The sequence below is a fragment of the Daucus carota genome, chromosome 9, assembly GCF_001625215.2.
Source record: "Daucus carota subsp. sativus chromosome 9, DH1 v3.0, whole genome shotgun sequence".
NCBI lineage: Eukaryota > Viridiplantae > Streptophyta > Magnoliopsida > Apiales > Apiaceae > Daucus > Daucus carota.
The window spans coordinates 31,381,098-31,396,544 of NC_030389.2; the positions used below are offsets into that span (position 1 = coordinate 31,381,098).

General features: G+C 35.2%; 2 protein-coding genes across 2 annotated transcripts; both read left to right on the forward strand.

Annotated features, from left to right (window-relative positions):
* The first annotated feature begins 6,370 nt into the window (after positions 1-6,370).
* Positions 6,371-7,095, forward strand: LOC108201876 (GCN5-related N-acetyltransferase 1, chloroplastic). The gene has a single exon (XM_017370212.2). The coding sequence runs from the start codon at positions 6,456-6,458 to the stop codon at positions 7,008-7,010; it is 555 nt and encodes a 184-aa protein (XP_017225701.1). The 5' UTR covers positions 6,371-6,455; the 3' UTR covers positions 7,011-7,095.
* A 6,101-nt stretch (positions 7,096-13,196) lies between these two features.
* LOC108201404 (uncharacterized) lies at positions 13,197-14,954 on the forward strand. The gene has a single exon (XM_017369690.2). It carries the CDS (start codon positions 13,197-13,199, stop codon positions 14,952-14,954), a length of 1,758 nt encoding a protein of 585 aa, XP_017225179.2.
* Positions 14,955-15,447: the final 493 nt, after the last annotated feature.

Consider the following 15,447-nt stretch of genomic DNA (forward strand, 5'->3'; position numbering starts at 1 on the left):
TTTGTTGGAATTAAGATCAAGTATGTTTTTTAAAATAATTTGTGAATCTAATTTTATGTTTAAAAACGCCTGAAGATTAATTTTATTATTATTTTTCAAATAATGATGATTTTTTTTTTTAAGTTTCCACCTGGATAGTGTTATACAAATACTACTTTTATAGTGTTTATAGAAGTGCTATTGAAGTAGATTAACTTGGATGATGCTTACTCTCATAGCGCTTTCCTAAACGCTATGTAACTATTGTTCTTGTAGAGCGGAAAATGAAACGCTATACAAGATGACTGTACTTGCATAGCGTTGTCTTGTATAGCGCCTAGAACCGCTATGTAAGTTTAAAAATGACCGCTATGTAAGTCCCAATTTGTAGTAGCTCCACCAGCTGGTGTTTAAACTATATGTCCATATACATTTCCCTTGCGCAAGGATTGCAATTCTTCCTGGATTGCAAATTTTGGCCAATCATATCATTGTCGACACTCTTCCACATTTTGTGGTTCACGATCGGAGTTCATAATAATATCACATACATATCATCAATCTCAATACTCCCACGATCCAATCATCTCATTGTCGACACTTCTCCACACTTTGTGGTTCAGGATCGGAGTTCATAATAATATCACATACATATAATCAATCTCAATACTCACACGACCCAATCATTTCATTGTCGACACTTCTTCACACTTTGTGGTTTAGGATTGGAGTTTATAATAATCACATATCACGGAAAAACATACACATCATCGATCTTAGTACTCTCACGATCCACTAATTTTCCTTTATGTACATAAATCATTGAGATCTCATAACTTTCAGGTACCTTTGCTTCTATGGAAGCATTTGTCACTTCTAGGGCATTTGCCACTTCTAGGGCATGTGCCACTTGGGCAATTTCCTCTTCAGGAGGATTTGTCATAGCCACTTCGGGGGCTTGAACCTCTTCAGGAGGCAATACCACTTCTGGGGTATGTATTTGTCACTTCTGGGACAATATCATCTTTCAGAGAGAATCCCATTTCTAGGGAATTTGTTTCAGCCACTTCAGGGGCTCAAACCTCTTCAGGAGGTAATACCACTTCTGGGGTATTTTATGGAATGTTTGCCACTTCTTGGCAAGTCTAATTAATTTCTGTTTCATAATACAATAACCTCTACAAGGGGTAATACCTCTTTTAGGGTATATATCAAAAAGCTTGCCGCTTCTGGGGCAAGTATAATCCATTTGTAATTTCACAGTACAATATCATATGTACGAATAGATTTCCCACGCTTTCGGCGTGCTTATTATACTCTAACCAATTCTTCAAGAATTGCTTTATAAATCAGGATTTCAATCCTTACCAAAGCATTAATAGCATGTATGTGTGATAATATATCTAAGAATCACTGAAAGAATTCGGCATTTGATTATCAATAATTTGCATATAAATAACTCTTTGAAGTTATGACCCATATTATTAGTAGATGAATATAATTCAAAACTGATGCATTCGAAGATACCACATAATTCATGCAAAATATTTTCTCCCCCTGATTTAGGGAATATAGATTCACCAAAATGACAATCAGCATACCGAGGGGGAAAAAATATCACCAGTTAATGGTTCTAGATACCTTATATTAAACGAAGAATCAAAACCAACGTATATACTAATTGTGCCTCAGTGTAGTTCTTTGTGACAATGCAATAAGGGCACATTCTTCAATTATCAAAAGTCCCCCACTAGTATCTCTAAAATCCTTTTAATGACCAGTTAACCGAAAGATTGTCTATGACAATCATATGATTCGATTTTCTTTTATTACTGAAGTACTATTTGACAAGATAGTAAATGATTGTAGGTCACATAGCTCTTTACTCTATTGATTATTTAGGCACGTAATTTGATAAAGGCATATAAGGTACCATCGAGTTGACGCATCAATTAAAATCATAAAGTACCTAAATGTGCCAGAAGATGGATGAATAGGACCACAAATGTCACCTTGAATTCTTTCTAAGAATTTCGAGGATTCATTTTGAAATTTAAATGGGGATGATCATACAATCAATTTTCTTAAGGAACATACTGAACAAGAAAGTTCATTTTGGGGTATTACCTTTTGAGTTTTAAAAGGATGTCCTATAGAATCTTCAATAATACGACGCATCATAGATATTCCTAGATGACCAAGCCTTTCGTGCCAAGGGAAAAGTAGTTTTGGGTTTGTGACTTTAGGAATGTTGACACTATGAGATTCAATAACTCTTATTCTTCAACATATAATCCTGAAGAAACTGAGTGGAATTTTTCTAAGACCTTTTTATTGTCAACGGTGTTTGAGGTGATGAGAAGATATTCTTTTTCATTCTCATCAGTAGTTTCAACGTGAAACCATTACAAACGAGTATCCCTAAAACTCAGTAGGTTTCCAATTGACTTTCTAGAGTATAGAGCTACTATTTGGCAGAATAAAACTAGCTTCCCAGAAACCTCTATTATATATGATGTACCCGAACCGTCCAGACATGTAAGTTGGTTTTATTAGTCAACTGTGAAAATATTTCTAACTTTGTAAAATAGTGTGTGTGGTTGTGCAATCATTAATGCATATATCTTTCCTCTCTATACATATATAAATGAAAAACATCTTTTAAAAACACACCGAGTATATTAAACAACATGAAACAAGCACATAAAGAAAATAAGTAAAACATAAAGGAAATAAGTAAAGCAAGACAATACATATGAAGTCTAGTCATCTCAACCATAATAAAGGTTAGCACTAGTATCTATTTCATTTGAGACCTTATTGATTGGTTCATCAACTAGATTATAATTAGCAAAGTTTGTTTCTACTCTCTTTCCATTATTACTTTTGGATAACTCATAGAGATCAACAAGATGTTAGGTGTGCGATAGGTACATTGCCAATGTTCCTCAGATCCGCACCAATGACATTTGCCTCGATTCTCTCCTTCTTGGGGTGCCTTTCTTTTGGCACTTCACGTTGCCATTTCTCGTGGCCTGAGTTATAACCATCACGTTGCCACTTCAGGTGGCTAGAATGATATATATTTCGAAACCAACTACGGAAATTTTCACGTCCACAGTTCCATTCATACCTCGTCCTCCTCTATGCCCTTTCCCACGTTCATTCTTCAGGAATGACGTGTTATGTACTTCAGGTAACTGGGCAGAGCCTATGGGACGTATCTGATGGTTTTTCAATAGCAACTCATTCTTTTCAGCCACAAGAAGGAAAGATACCAACGCGCCATATTTTTTGGAAACTCCGCTCACTATATCGTTGTACCAGAATCATACTATTTGGGTGAAAAGTCGATAGGGTCTTTTCAATTATTTCAGCACTAGTAATATTTTCACCACACAAAACTAATTTTGAGCTTATCTTAAAAAGAGCAGAATTATATTGAGTTACAGATTGAAATCTTGTAACCTCAAATTAACCAGTAAGAACGGGCAGATGGTAAGTGAACAAGTTTCTGGTGATAAAATCTATCCTAGAGATTATTCCAAAGGGTGAGGGGATTTTTTTTTTTGAGTCAATAGTATCTTTTAAGCCGATAACACTAAGGTATAATTTCACATCAATGAACCAAGGCAAATAATTATTTCTGGAAATATCCAAGGCAACAAACTCTAATTTTACAAGGTTCGTCATTCTAATTGTAAAATAAATATATAAAACATGACCTATCAATATTTCAAGTTAATACACAAACAATTTAATATCTATACAGTATGATATAACTAAAAAGTTTTAACGGCATTGCCGCCATTAACAAATCAAGCAATAGTAAATTCATAAGAAATAACGATAGTAATAATTGTAAAATGAGTAGAGATAGATCGTACCTTATTTCTGTGAAAGTCGCAATTTTTAGAGTTGTACCTGTTTATGATGTACCTTGTTTGACTTATCTCAGTTTTGCAGACTCCTTCTTTGACTTATCTCAGTTCGGCAGAGTCTCGTGCTGATAACGTGTTGTAAATCTTGTAGTATACTACTGAACTATACAAGGATAGAAAAGAAATTGTCCTGGAAAGTATAAAGAGAATAGAAGATGCAGAAAGAAAGTAGTTGTATTTCAGTATATTTCAGAATTGAATTCATTTCAACTCAACCAGCTATTTATAGAGGTTGGTTGATGAATCTTCGTAAGTAAGCTTTACAATACTTCTAGGTTAAGTATTACAAATCTTCTCGAGTAAGCATCGCAAGTCTTCCTCAATAAGCTATGCGAGTCTTCCTTAGTAAGTTTCGCCAGACTTCCTTGATAAGCTTGGTGAGTCTTCCTTAGTAAGTTTCGTCATACTTACTTGATAAGTTTTGTGAGTCTTCTTGACTAAGCTTTTGATAATCACTTAATATATTATTTTATAACAGTTTTTGAGTTTTTGTAATATGAAGGAGGACTGTAATGCTGGTGAATTTTTGATTATTTTTTTGTCATAAGACTATCACGTTAGTGAATTGTACCGAAATACAATATCGAAAGGATCGGAGAGCTTCTTTCATACATGAAAACTTTCATCTAATCAAAGGACATGTCAAAAAACCCCACAAAAATTAGATAAAAGTTTTGATGTCTGAAAGAAATCACTCGAAAGAAAAGCAAAACCCGCGGAACTAAGAAGAAAGGAAAATTTTCATTCAAAAAAGTCTACCGACTAACCGAATGTCATGCACAGATGGCCCCGGAAATTTAGCCAATAAAACTTCAATGACTGAAAAGAAAAACCGGATGAAAGACAAAATTCCGCGGAAAGGAAGAAAACGAAGAGCGAGAGAAGAAAAAAGGAGGAAAGAAAGAAAGAATCAAGCACGAAAGAATATGCCAGGCACCGAAACAAAGTCATCTAAAATGACACAATCGTTAATAAACGACAAATATAATCGCAATACACAATCAAAAAGCCATCAACTATGGCACTCCCTCGAAAGGGGCACAAATATTAAAATCAAAGAAACAACAAGTCTAGTAAATCTAGCTATAAAACGAATCACAGAATACAATAACAAAATATAAAACCAATTACAAAGGACAGACAAATACATTTAAAAGCACTAAAACAAAAGATTTTGAACTCATACCATCGTCATGGGGTCAATTCACACGATCCTTACCTTATCGAATATAAATATTTGTAATGTTGAAATTGAATCGCAGTCGCTTAACTCATCATTGATTTACTTGATTTATCACCAAATCAAAATCTTGAAACTTTAAGTAGATCTAAAATCTTGGAACGGATCTGGAAAGGAGTAATATTGAAAAAATGAGAAACAAATCAAGTGAAATAAACTAATTCGAAGTTTTTCATCGCTGAAAATCGATGAAATCTCCGATGATAGCAGGAGAGGAGGCTAGGGATTTTTGAGGTCATAACAATTTACCCCTGTTTTTTATTCACGCTCTGGTGAATTTTTGATTTGGTTAAAGTGTTTTGTACTATTTTTGCATATAATATTTCGTACTGATTTTGGGATTTTTGGTAAGGTGTTCTTCACTATAAAATTATGTCGTCTATTCCCGAGACGAATTCGGGAATTCCGCTCTCTGACCGTAAACTGATCGAATGAGTATCCATATTATAATCATCTGTTTAAAATTTCAAATAATAAAACAAGCATGTGATTAGGTTCTTGTATTTTACGAGGAAAAATGTGTGAAACTCAAATTATTTTTATGTTAAATAAAAAAATATTATATAACTAATGAATATGCGAGAATTCCAACACACAAACATTCTTCAAGATTTAGATAAGATTTTGAGTAAACGACATAATGGTGACAGTTGTTTTCCAAATTCTACAAAATGTTGGCTGGATTTTAAAAACTACATAATGGTGGCCGAAGTTTACTTCTGCCTTTTAATAAAGTGACGGCCGTGAATCTCCATTAGTTGTCCTCCGTTAACTTCAAAAATAAAAGAATGAATGATAAATTGGTGGCTGTAATTTTCCAAATTTTACAAAATATTGGTTGGATAACCACCATTTTGTCATTTACTTTTTTATTTTTTAGAGTTAATGGAAGAAAATTAACGGAAGTTCATGGTCACCACTTTATAAAAAAACATAATTAAACTCCAATCATCATTATGTAGTTTTTAAAATCTAGCTAACATCTTGTAAAATTCGGAAAACCACGGCCACCACTTTGTCGTTTACTATGAGATTTTTATATACATGACATTCCCCAAATCTAAGTTAAATTTTTCTGAAAATTATATCGAACATGCCTGAATTAAATTTTTTGAGATTTTATATTTTTGGTCGAATATGACATCGGATTCAGATTTTCCCACCTAAACATTAATTGCACATGCACATGAAATTTGATGAAAAATCATTTTTGCTTTACAACCACAAAACTCGAAACAAGATAAGCCAAACCAACAAAACAACATCCTCTCTATTATCCATTTTATCCTCAAAAAATGCTCCTCCACGGCAACTTCACCACCCCCCTCCGCTGCTTCCTCCGCCACCCTACTCCCCACCGCACCGCCACCCCCACCCCGCTCGCCATCACAAACTACTCAATCTCCGACCAAGAGCTCACTTCCCGAGGCTTCACTCTCCACCGTACGATCACCCACCTCAATCTCGACGACCTCAACTCCATCTTCGTCGCCGTGGGATTCCCCCGCCGCCACCCCGACAAAATACGTACGGCCCTCGAACACACTGACTCCTTGCTGTGGGCCCAGTACGAGAAAACCCAAAAGCCTGTAGCGTTTGCACGTGCCACGGGGGATGGTGTGTTCAATGCAATAATATGGGATGTGGTGGTGGACCCCAGTTTCCAAGGGTTAGGGTTAGGGAAAGTGCTGATGGAGAGATTAGTTGATGAGCTTGTTAACAAAGGGATTAATAATATTGCTTTGTATTCGGAGCCCCGGGTGCTCGGGTTTTATAGGCCTTTAGGGTTTGTGGCGGATCCGGATGGGATCCGAGGGATGGTTTATTCTAGGAAAGGTAAGAAAAGATAGGTGGTGTGCTTTGTAGCTCATGAGTGTTTACATGTATATCGAAGTATGGGAATGAAAAGAATAAATTTGAGACTTTTGCATGTGAGTTTGTTTCTATTTAAACTTATAAATTTTGTGACTTTGCATGTGAGTTTGTATCTATTTAAACTTTTAGGCTGTCAAAAAAAAATTTTAAGCTGTGTTCACTTGCCTGAAATGAAAATTATAAATATTTTCTCCAATCAACATTATAAAATTCATTCGATTGTCCCTTCATTCCATCAAGTGAATACAACTGTGTATACTTCTTTGATTGAGGAATCTCAAAAAGTATGTTGATGACGATGAGCACACAATAAGCACTAACTCATGTGGGTTTGGTGCATTTTTATTGTTCTTCTGATCTTAAATATGAATGGACGCTCTGCATTCACATCAATTTTAACAATAAAAATTCACCAAACTCATCGAATTAAGTGTTTATTATGTGTACTTGGGCTGTTGTCTTGGACAAACATTAGAAACACCGAAAGAATATTATTTTAATATAATAGAAGATGTGAAATGCATCCAAAATACGTCAAATTTAATAATCTCCATTTCGTCAAATATGATAATTTTTGAAGTCAAATGTTGTCCTTTTGGAGAGACCAAGAGTTATAAAATGCGGACTCAAGGCAATCTGCTTAAGATCATGTGTAAAATATAAGGAAGAACGCATATTGGACTCATAATCGTAGCCAATCACAACCCGGCAAGTGACAAATCAGAGAATAAAGCTTGAGCTGCATGAGAGACGATGGCCTTCAAACCTGGCTGTCCAAGAGCTTTTCCCACAAGGCCTTTAGGGTTAGTGCAAAAGGTTCTTCATGATCAGTTGGCTTTACTATATATGGCTACACTCCCATCGCTGTTGTTTCTGAAATAGTATGCACCCCCAAGCCCACCAAGAACAGGAGAAGTGAATCAACGCCAATCTTCATTCCTTTAATAATCTCCTCAACAAGCTGTTTTATTTTGACAAGACTTTTACAATGACATAAGATCTCGATTGGACCACTCTGATCTCCCAGTTGAAAATCTTTTCCATTGGGCGAGAGACAAGGATGAGTTGACGAACTTCTGTGCATCAGATTTCGTATGAGAAGAAGAGGAGAATCATTTCGAATGGCACTAAGGTCGTTCTTGAGTACCATATCACCAAATGTTACTGAGCTTCATCAACTGGAACATTAAGAGAAATCTGCAACCTCCTCTTCACAGTATGAACATTGTCATCACGATCCAAATCCATTTCCAATACACAGCCAGTATAGGTCTGCACAAAAACACGCCTCCTTCCAGCAGGCATTTCATCCTATTTTCTTCTAGGGATGCTCCATCAGCTAAGCTGCTAAAAACTGTCATTGACATTTGTATTTGATCTTTCAGCGGTGAACTTTGATGGCAATGGAAGAGGCCTTCTTCCTCTGTGAAGAGGGTGCTGACCTTAGAAGAAGATTGCGAAGGAAGCATATATTAATTAGGATCCACTATATAGCATAATCAGCTTAGAAAAAGAACAATATGAATACATAACTCCATCATCATTTCATACAGAAACGCATCACTACAATAGTAGCCAGATCAATTAAAATCTGCAAAAACTGAAACACAACTGAGGGCTGCAGTCTATATATATGGAAAAAGGAGTTGATCAACATTGTGAAAGCCTTTTTTACCGTCTTGCCCAAAGATACCAGACTTTAAGGCCGCGTTCACGTGGATGGAACTGAATGGTGAGAGAATTGAATGAAATCCGTACTCTATTTGGGTGAGGTTGGAGAAAATGTTTATAACTTTCAATTCTTTCATCATTCGATTCTCCCTATTTGAACTAGAAATCAGAGATACATGTTTTGAAAGGAATGCTCCATTTCATATATTCACTATCTTCCCCACAATCTTCACCATTGGAAATTCAGGCTCATTCATGCTCACTCTCTATTGTCTCAGACTTTCTTCTTTCTCATGTAATTTTTTTCACGATTTTTCATTCCATTATCTCTTCGTTCCATTCCATCCAAGTGAATGCCCCTAAATAACACATGATAGGCATTTCCTTGCTTATCACAACAAAAAGTAACATGAGCGAATCTTTTGATAATTTATCTAGCGATTTGTTTCAAATGTGTATCTTCAGAACACAGAACACGTATTTAAAAGATGCGTATCTCTAAAATATGTACGTATATATGCTTATTTCATGTGATATTTGGAACACTTAATTACTATCCAAAATTGTTGTATTTCGGGCCATCCTATCCGAAATTGTGGTACCCTCATGCCATCCTCTTCAAAATTGTGATACTCGTATATTCTTGAAAATTCAGTTTTGTGTAGTTTTGTGTACTATGTGACTAGTAGTCGGTTGTCATCCAAAGATAATCTCAATAGTCACCCTAGAATATTCATTGGTCGATAATATTTTTTAGTTAATATCTCCTCAATAGGTATTTCTTACATTTTCATTAAAGTCAAATATTAATGTCGTTTTTCGAGAAAGAAAAGACCTATATATTTTGTTGCTCATTAGAGGATATTTTTTGCCCAAAAATTCAATATTGGTCAGCTAATAAAGTAATAATCTCCAACACATATATGTAATTCTTACGTTTTTCATTAAAGTTGTCGGCTTTTGAAAAAGAGAAGACATATATTTGTTTCTTGCTCATTAGCGGATAATTTCGACCGATCGATAAACCCAATATTTATCAGCCGATAATCTCCGTAACAGATATTTCTTACATATTTCATTAAAGTCAAGTGTTGTCGTCGTTTTTTTAAGAAAAGACGAACCTAAGTTATAAAATGTTGCGCTAGGAGAATCTGCTTAAAATCATGCGTAAATAATAGATAACACATAGAGGACTCATAATCCTTGCTCTTAATCAATCACACCGCGAAAAATGACAAAGTAGAGAATAAAGCTCGAGGAGAGATAGTTGGGCTAAAAAATTATATCTTCCAAATTCAAGAGCTTTCAACTAAAAATACATTCCATAAAGCTTATGCACATGTATCTATTTGTATTGAACATTAAAAATCTTTTCATCAGACTAGAAATTGACACGTTTATAGGCAAAAACTCGAAACACCCCCCCCCCCCAAACATGACATAACTATCTATAACACTCCGGGCAAGAAAAAACTGAAAGGACATCTTCGATAAAAGATTATTTTGGTATTTGTATAACTCACATAAAATTTAAATACACTTAGAATCCTCTCCAATAGGACATCATTATTTAATTGATTCCGTCAAAAGTCAAATGGTCAAACTAGCTCAAAAAGAATTTCCAACATTATATTTATATTACATAAATATAAATGATACTCCTTACTTATACAAAGATTTTCAATATTCTTTAAGGAGTACTCAAAGTTTTTACACCGCAATTTATCGGACGAGAAATATCAAGGTATGATATCTTCTTGTTTTACAATTGCAAAAGCAAAATTTAAAAGAAGCTTGAAGAAGGAATATACATCCATTATATTCTTTAGAACACTCTTCTGACATTAATTTGAAAAGACAAAATTTATTATGCAAGTCTTTTATTTTAAAGTAATTTATTCCCAATTATTCAATTTATCATTTTACGGAATAAATTATTTTAAACTCTCAAAATATTTCCTTCGAAATTCAAAACATTTTATATTCAAGGAAATATATTTCAAAGTGTTTATTCAAGTCAAAATATTAGCCAAAGTTTTGCTCAAACTCACAAATGGCTAATCGTATTTTATTCAAACCCGGAGACTGGTTTTTTATCGTTCTAAATCCAAATGAAATACTTCTACTTACTAGAATGACTTGAAACTTGAGATGGATCATTTGAATAATGTTTTTAGTGCATAGTAAAAGTTTCGTAATTTTCTGAGAAGTTTGGTCCGGACGCTATTTTTCAGGGGCTGACTGGGATCTTTGACTGAACGTTTGACCAAGTCAACTTTGACCAAAATTTCCAGATCACCATTTTCCAATATTCTATGATTTATCATATTTTTGGTGTATTTTATTGGAGGTCTCGAAAAATCGTCGCATTTAATAACGATACAAAGTTACGTTATTAATCAAATTCTCGGGAAACGTGTTTGTCTTCTAGTGACACAATTCAGCTGAGAATTGTCCCATAAAGTTGTTTGTCTTATTATACAAGTGGGCAACGAACACAACAAAACCACAATCCACACCTTTTCAATCTCCACCTTTCATTTTCTTTTCATCTCAACCATTCACTCCACCCACCTCTCTCTATAAATACACACCTCCTACACACCAAATACTTCCAAGCTAAGAGCCAAGAAAGTGCTGAGATTTTGAGAAGTCATCAAGAAATACAAATTTATATTCTCTCTCAAATATACTTCTTCACCAAAACCTTCTCTCTCTCAAATATATATTCATATATTCAAGGTTTTGATCTACAAGCTTTCTTACACTAACCGAGCTCAACCACAACCACTTCCAAGCCTTTGTAAGGGCTGCCCAAGTAAGTTCCAAGTGCCAAAATACGGCCGAACCTCCGGCGAATTTTTCCGGCGAACTTTTCCGGTCATCTCCCGTAAGTGGTTTCTACTTAGCTTCTTATTTGTGTCTTAACCGACCATTTTGTTTTAGAACTTTGTTCTTAAATTCTCTTCATCTTACAAGTTCTTCTACAAGTTTCTCTCAAAGAGACCAAAGGATCCGGATTTGTTCAAGATATACAAGAGATATATCTTCCTCTTTGATAGAGTGGAAATAAACGAACAAATATCCGTGAAAGTACTCGACCTCTTGAAAAGAGGCGTTTGATTTGAACGAAAGGTTCAAAAGTACTTATCTCTAAAAGAGATTTATTTGACAAAGAGTCAAATTTGTGATAAAAGAATCGTCGTCCTCCCATCTATCACCATAGTGTTGTGTGGGAGAAAAATATACGACCAAAAAGGTCTCTTATTCACAAAAGCTTCGAAAGAAAAAGTTTAGCAACATTATCAACTTAGCTAAACTTTAAAGAAGCTAAAGAAAGCATATTCGATCCCAAACTAACCTAACTTTATTATCTTGGGAAATACATCGAATATTCCGAACTTCGTTCGTGAAAGCTTTCTTACATCCTCAACTTCGAAAAGATTGTGTACGAAGTTGTTAAAGAGGATATTTTACATTCTCCGAGATTTTCAAGTATATCTCAGAAAGGAGTTCTTGTAAAATAAGTACTCTTTGATCATAGAATTGATTGGAAAGAATACAAGTGAAGTCCTAAGCTTTTAAGTTACAAAGAAAAAGACTTCTTTGATTACTCCCCAATTAAATTTTCTTGGAGTAATCAATCGTATACTTGATCAAAAAGAATAGATCAAAAGAAAGTATACTTTACTTGACTTTAATATTCTTAACTTGAATATTATTGTCAAATTCCGAACTAGTACAGTAACATACTAGTTCAAAACTCATATTTTATAAACTGTTTGTTTTTCGTAGATATTGTATACTAACTTTTGCAGTGAGGTGAAGTGAAGTGAGGTGATTCTTGTTCTAAGACCCAAGTCTTAGACGTACTAACGGGGAGTTAGTCGTCTTCGCACCGTGAAGAAAAGAAAAGATCCAAGACCTAAGATCTAAGATCCAAGACCGGCAAAAGCGTAGGAGTACAAAGACTACATCAAGGTTCTACACCGACTTTGAAGAAGTAACGGGAAGTTACGTTCTAAGATAAGTCACGTAGAGGTTTTACATTTATTGTGAGGTTGTAACGGGTAGTTACAAACCAAGATAAATATTTGTAAGTGTTAGATTGTAAAGGCTTCTCCGCCGGCTATAAGGAGTACATCTTTCTTATAGTGAAAAATCTCGAGTCCGGAGAGGAGCTCGGGGACTGGACTAGGGGTGAGAGAATCTATTAGAGGTTGCTCCATCGCGAACCAGGATAAAATCAACCGTGTCATACTTGCTTTCTACTTCCGCACATATAATTGCTAAACAACACGGTAAAAATATTAAAATAATTTTTAAAAGGGAATAATAATTTTTAAATTGGACATTAAGCTATTCAACCCCCCCTTCTAGCTTAATTCAACGCCTTATTCAGGACCTAACAATTGGTATCAGAGCTGTGCTGCTTAACGTGTTTGTCAAGTGATTTTCAGATCTACAGGCACAACAAGCAGTGATCCTAAATGGCGTATTTAAACACCATTGGTTGCGGTGAAGGTCTATCTAGCTCTCGACCTCCTCTATTTGATGGCACCAACTTTGCAACTTGGAAAACGAGATTCCGCATCTATGCTCGATCTCAAGGCGTCAAAGTTTGGATGGCTATAGAGGATGGAATTATCATTCCAACCAAAATTATTGATGATGTCATCTACGAAAAGAAAGTGAGTGAATATACTCATGACGAGGAAGATAGAATGAACATCGCCGCCAAAGCTGAAATGGTTCTCACAAGTGCACTTGCAGAAAAAGAATATAAGCGCGTGAATAATTGCAAGTCGGCACAAGAAATGTGGAACAAACTTGTGGTTACATACGAAGGAACTACTAACATCAAAGATTCTCGAATGGATACTTTGATTATGGAGTATGAGAATTTCAAACTCCAAGAAGGAGAAAACATCATCGATATGGAAACGAGATTCACTCATATTGTTGATGAGCTTGCCCAACTTCGAAAGAACTATACGCAAAATGAAAAGAATCGGCGAGTTCTTAAATCTCTACCTCCAAGCTGGAAAGTCAAAGTTACAACAATCAAAGAGATGCACAATCTCAATGATTATCACATTGACAATCTCTTCGGAAATCTTCGTGCTTATGAGGAAGACAATGTTCCGGATACGGTCGTTCCTAAAGTGGAAGAAAAGAAGAAAAATATGGCACTCAAGGCCATACTAATCGATGATGATGACAACGACGAAGAGTTGAACGAGGAACTCAAAAATCTTGATGAAGGCGAAATTGCTTTATTAACAAGACAACTTCGTCGTGTGCTCCAAAGCAAAGCTCAAAGATATGGAAAAGGCTTTCTCAAATCAAACAATCAGCAAAGAGTTTTTAACTCAAATGGAAGGCCTAATTACTCTCAAAATTACACTCCTAACTACAAGAGTAATTTTCCTCCTTCGGGCTATAACAAAGGCAAAGGAATTCAAAATTCAAGTTCGAATTCCTACAACAATGCGAACAACAACAACATCAACAACAACAACTATACATCTCCTAAGCCTAAAGAGCCTGTTCAAGAGGAGACACAAGATGTTTGTTTTGAATGCAAACAACCGGGTCACTACAAGAGGGAATGTCCTAAGCTAGCCAAAGGACGTGTTCTCGTAGCTGAAAACGGTTGGGATCTAAGTGAGGATGAAGAAGCCTCTGAAGCCAGTGAAGAAATTGTCAATCTATGCTTAATGGCTTCGGACAACGCATCTACTTCTTCAGATGATTCCACTACGAACCTAGAGGTAAGTGGTCCCTCACGAGTATTAGAAAATATGCATCTATTTATTGACTCTAGCTTAAATCTGCTTGACATGTCTAAAAGTGATCTAATTGATTTGCTAGTTCATATAAATAGTAGATATTGTGACACTAATCAAAGATTCCTAGCTACGTGGTCTGAACACGAAAAGCTCAAAGATTCGAGTAAAGATCAACAAAAAGAGTTGACTCGAATGATGGAATCTATGATCGAAAAGGAGGATGATATGAAATCACTCAATGATCAAAATGACTCCTTAAAGCTTGAAATCAACAAGTACAAGGACAACATCACAAATCTTGAAATAGAGAATGTTTCCTTGCTACTACAAGCTGAAGAATTGGAAAATGAGAAGATACAATTAAATGAGAATAATTGTAAGCTTCATGTTGATGTATTAAATTTGAAGATTCAGAATGAATCTTTGACTCAAGAAAAGTCAACCCCGAGTCATTAAAAGAGCTCTCTTGAAATTGAAAAAGAGATGATCCTAGTCTTAAAAGAAAATGAAAAGTTTCAATTAGAAACAAAAAGACTAAAGGATGAAAATTTCAAGCTCATATCTCAAGTCAAGGATCAAGAAAAATCTTTGAATGATAAGATTGATTCCTTGATTAAAGAAAAAGAAAATCTTGAGATAGTGGTTCAAAGATTCACACATGGCAATGAGATACTAAACAAGATGGTATACTCAAGGAAATCCTTTAACCGTGAAGGTTTGGGATACAATGCCAACACTCAAAATGAACGAGTGAAACCATGTGTGGAACCACCTAAAGTTGCTCCCATTCCACCTACTCTAAAGTGCTCTTATTGCAATAAAGTCGGACATACTGTCTCCTTTTGCAAATATAAGAGTGGTGAGATTAAGGGGAAGCATGTATGGATTCCAAAAGAATCAAGATCATACACTCGGGTTGACAAAGCTATACCAAAGAAATCTGGTGCCT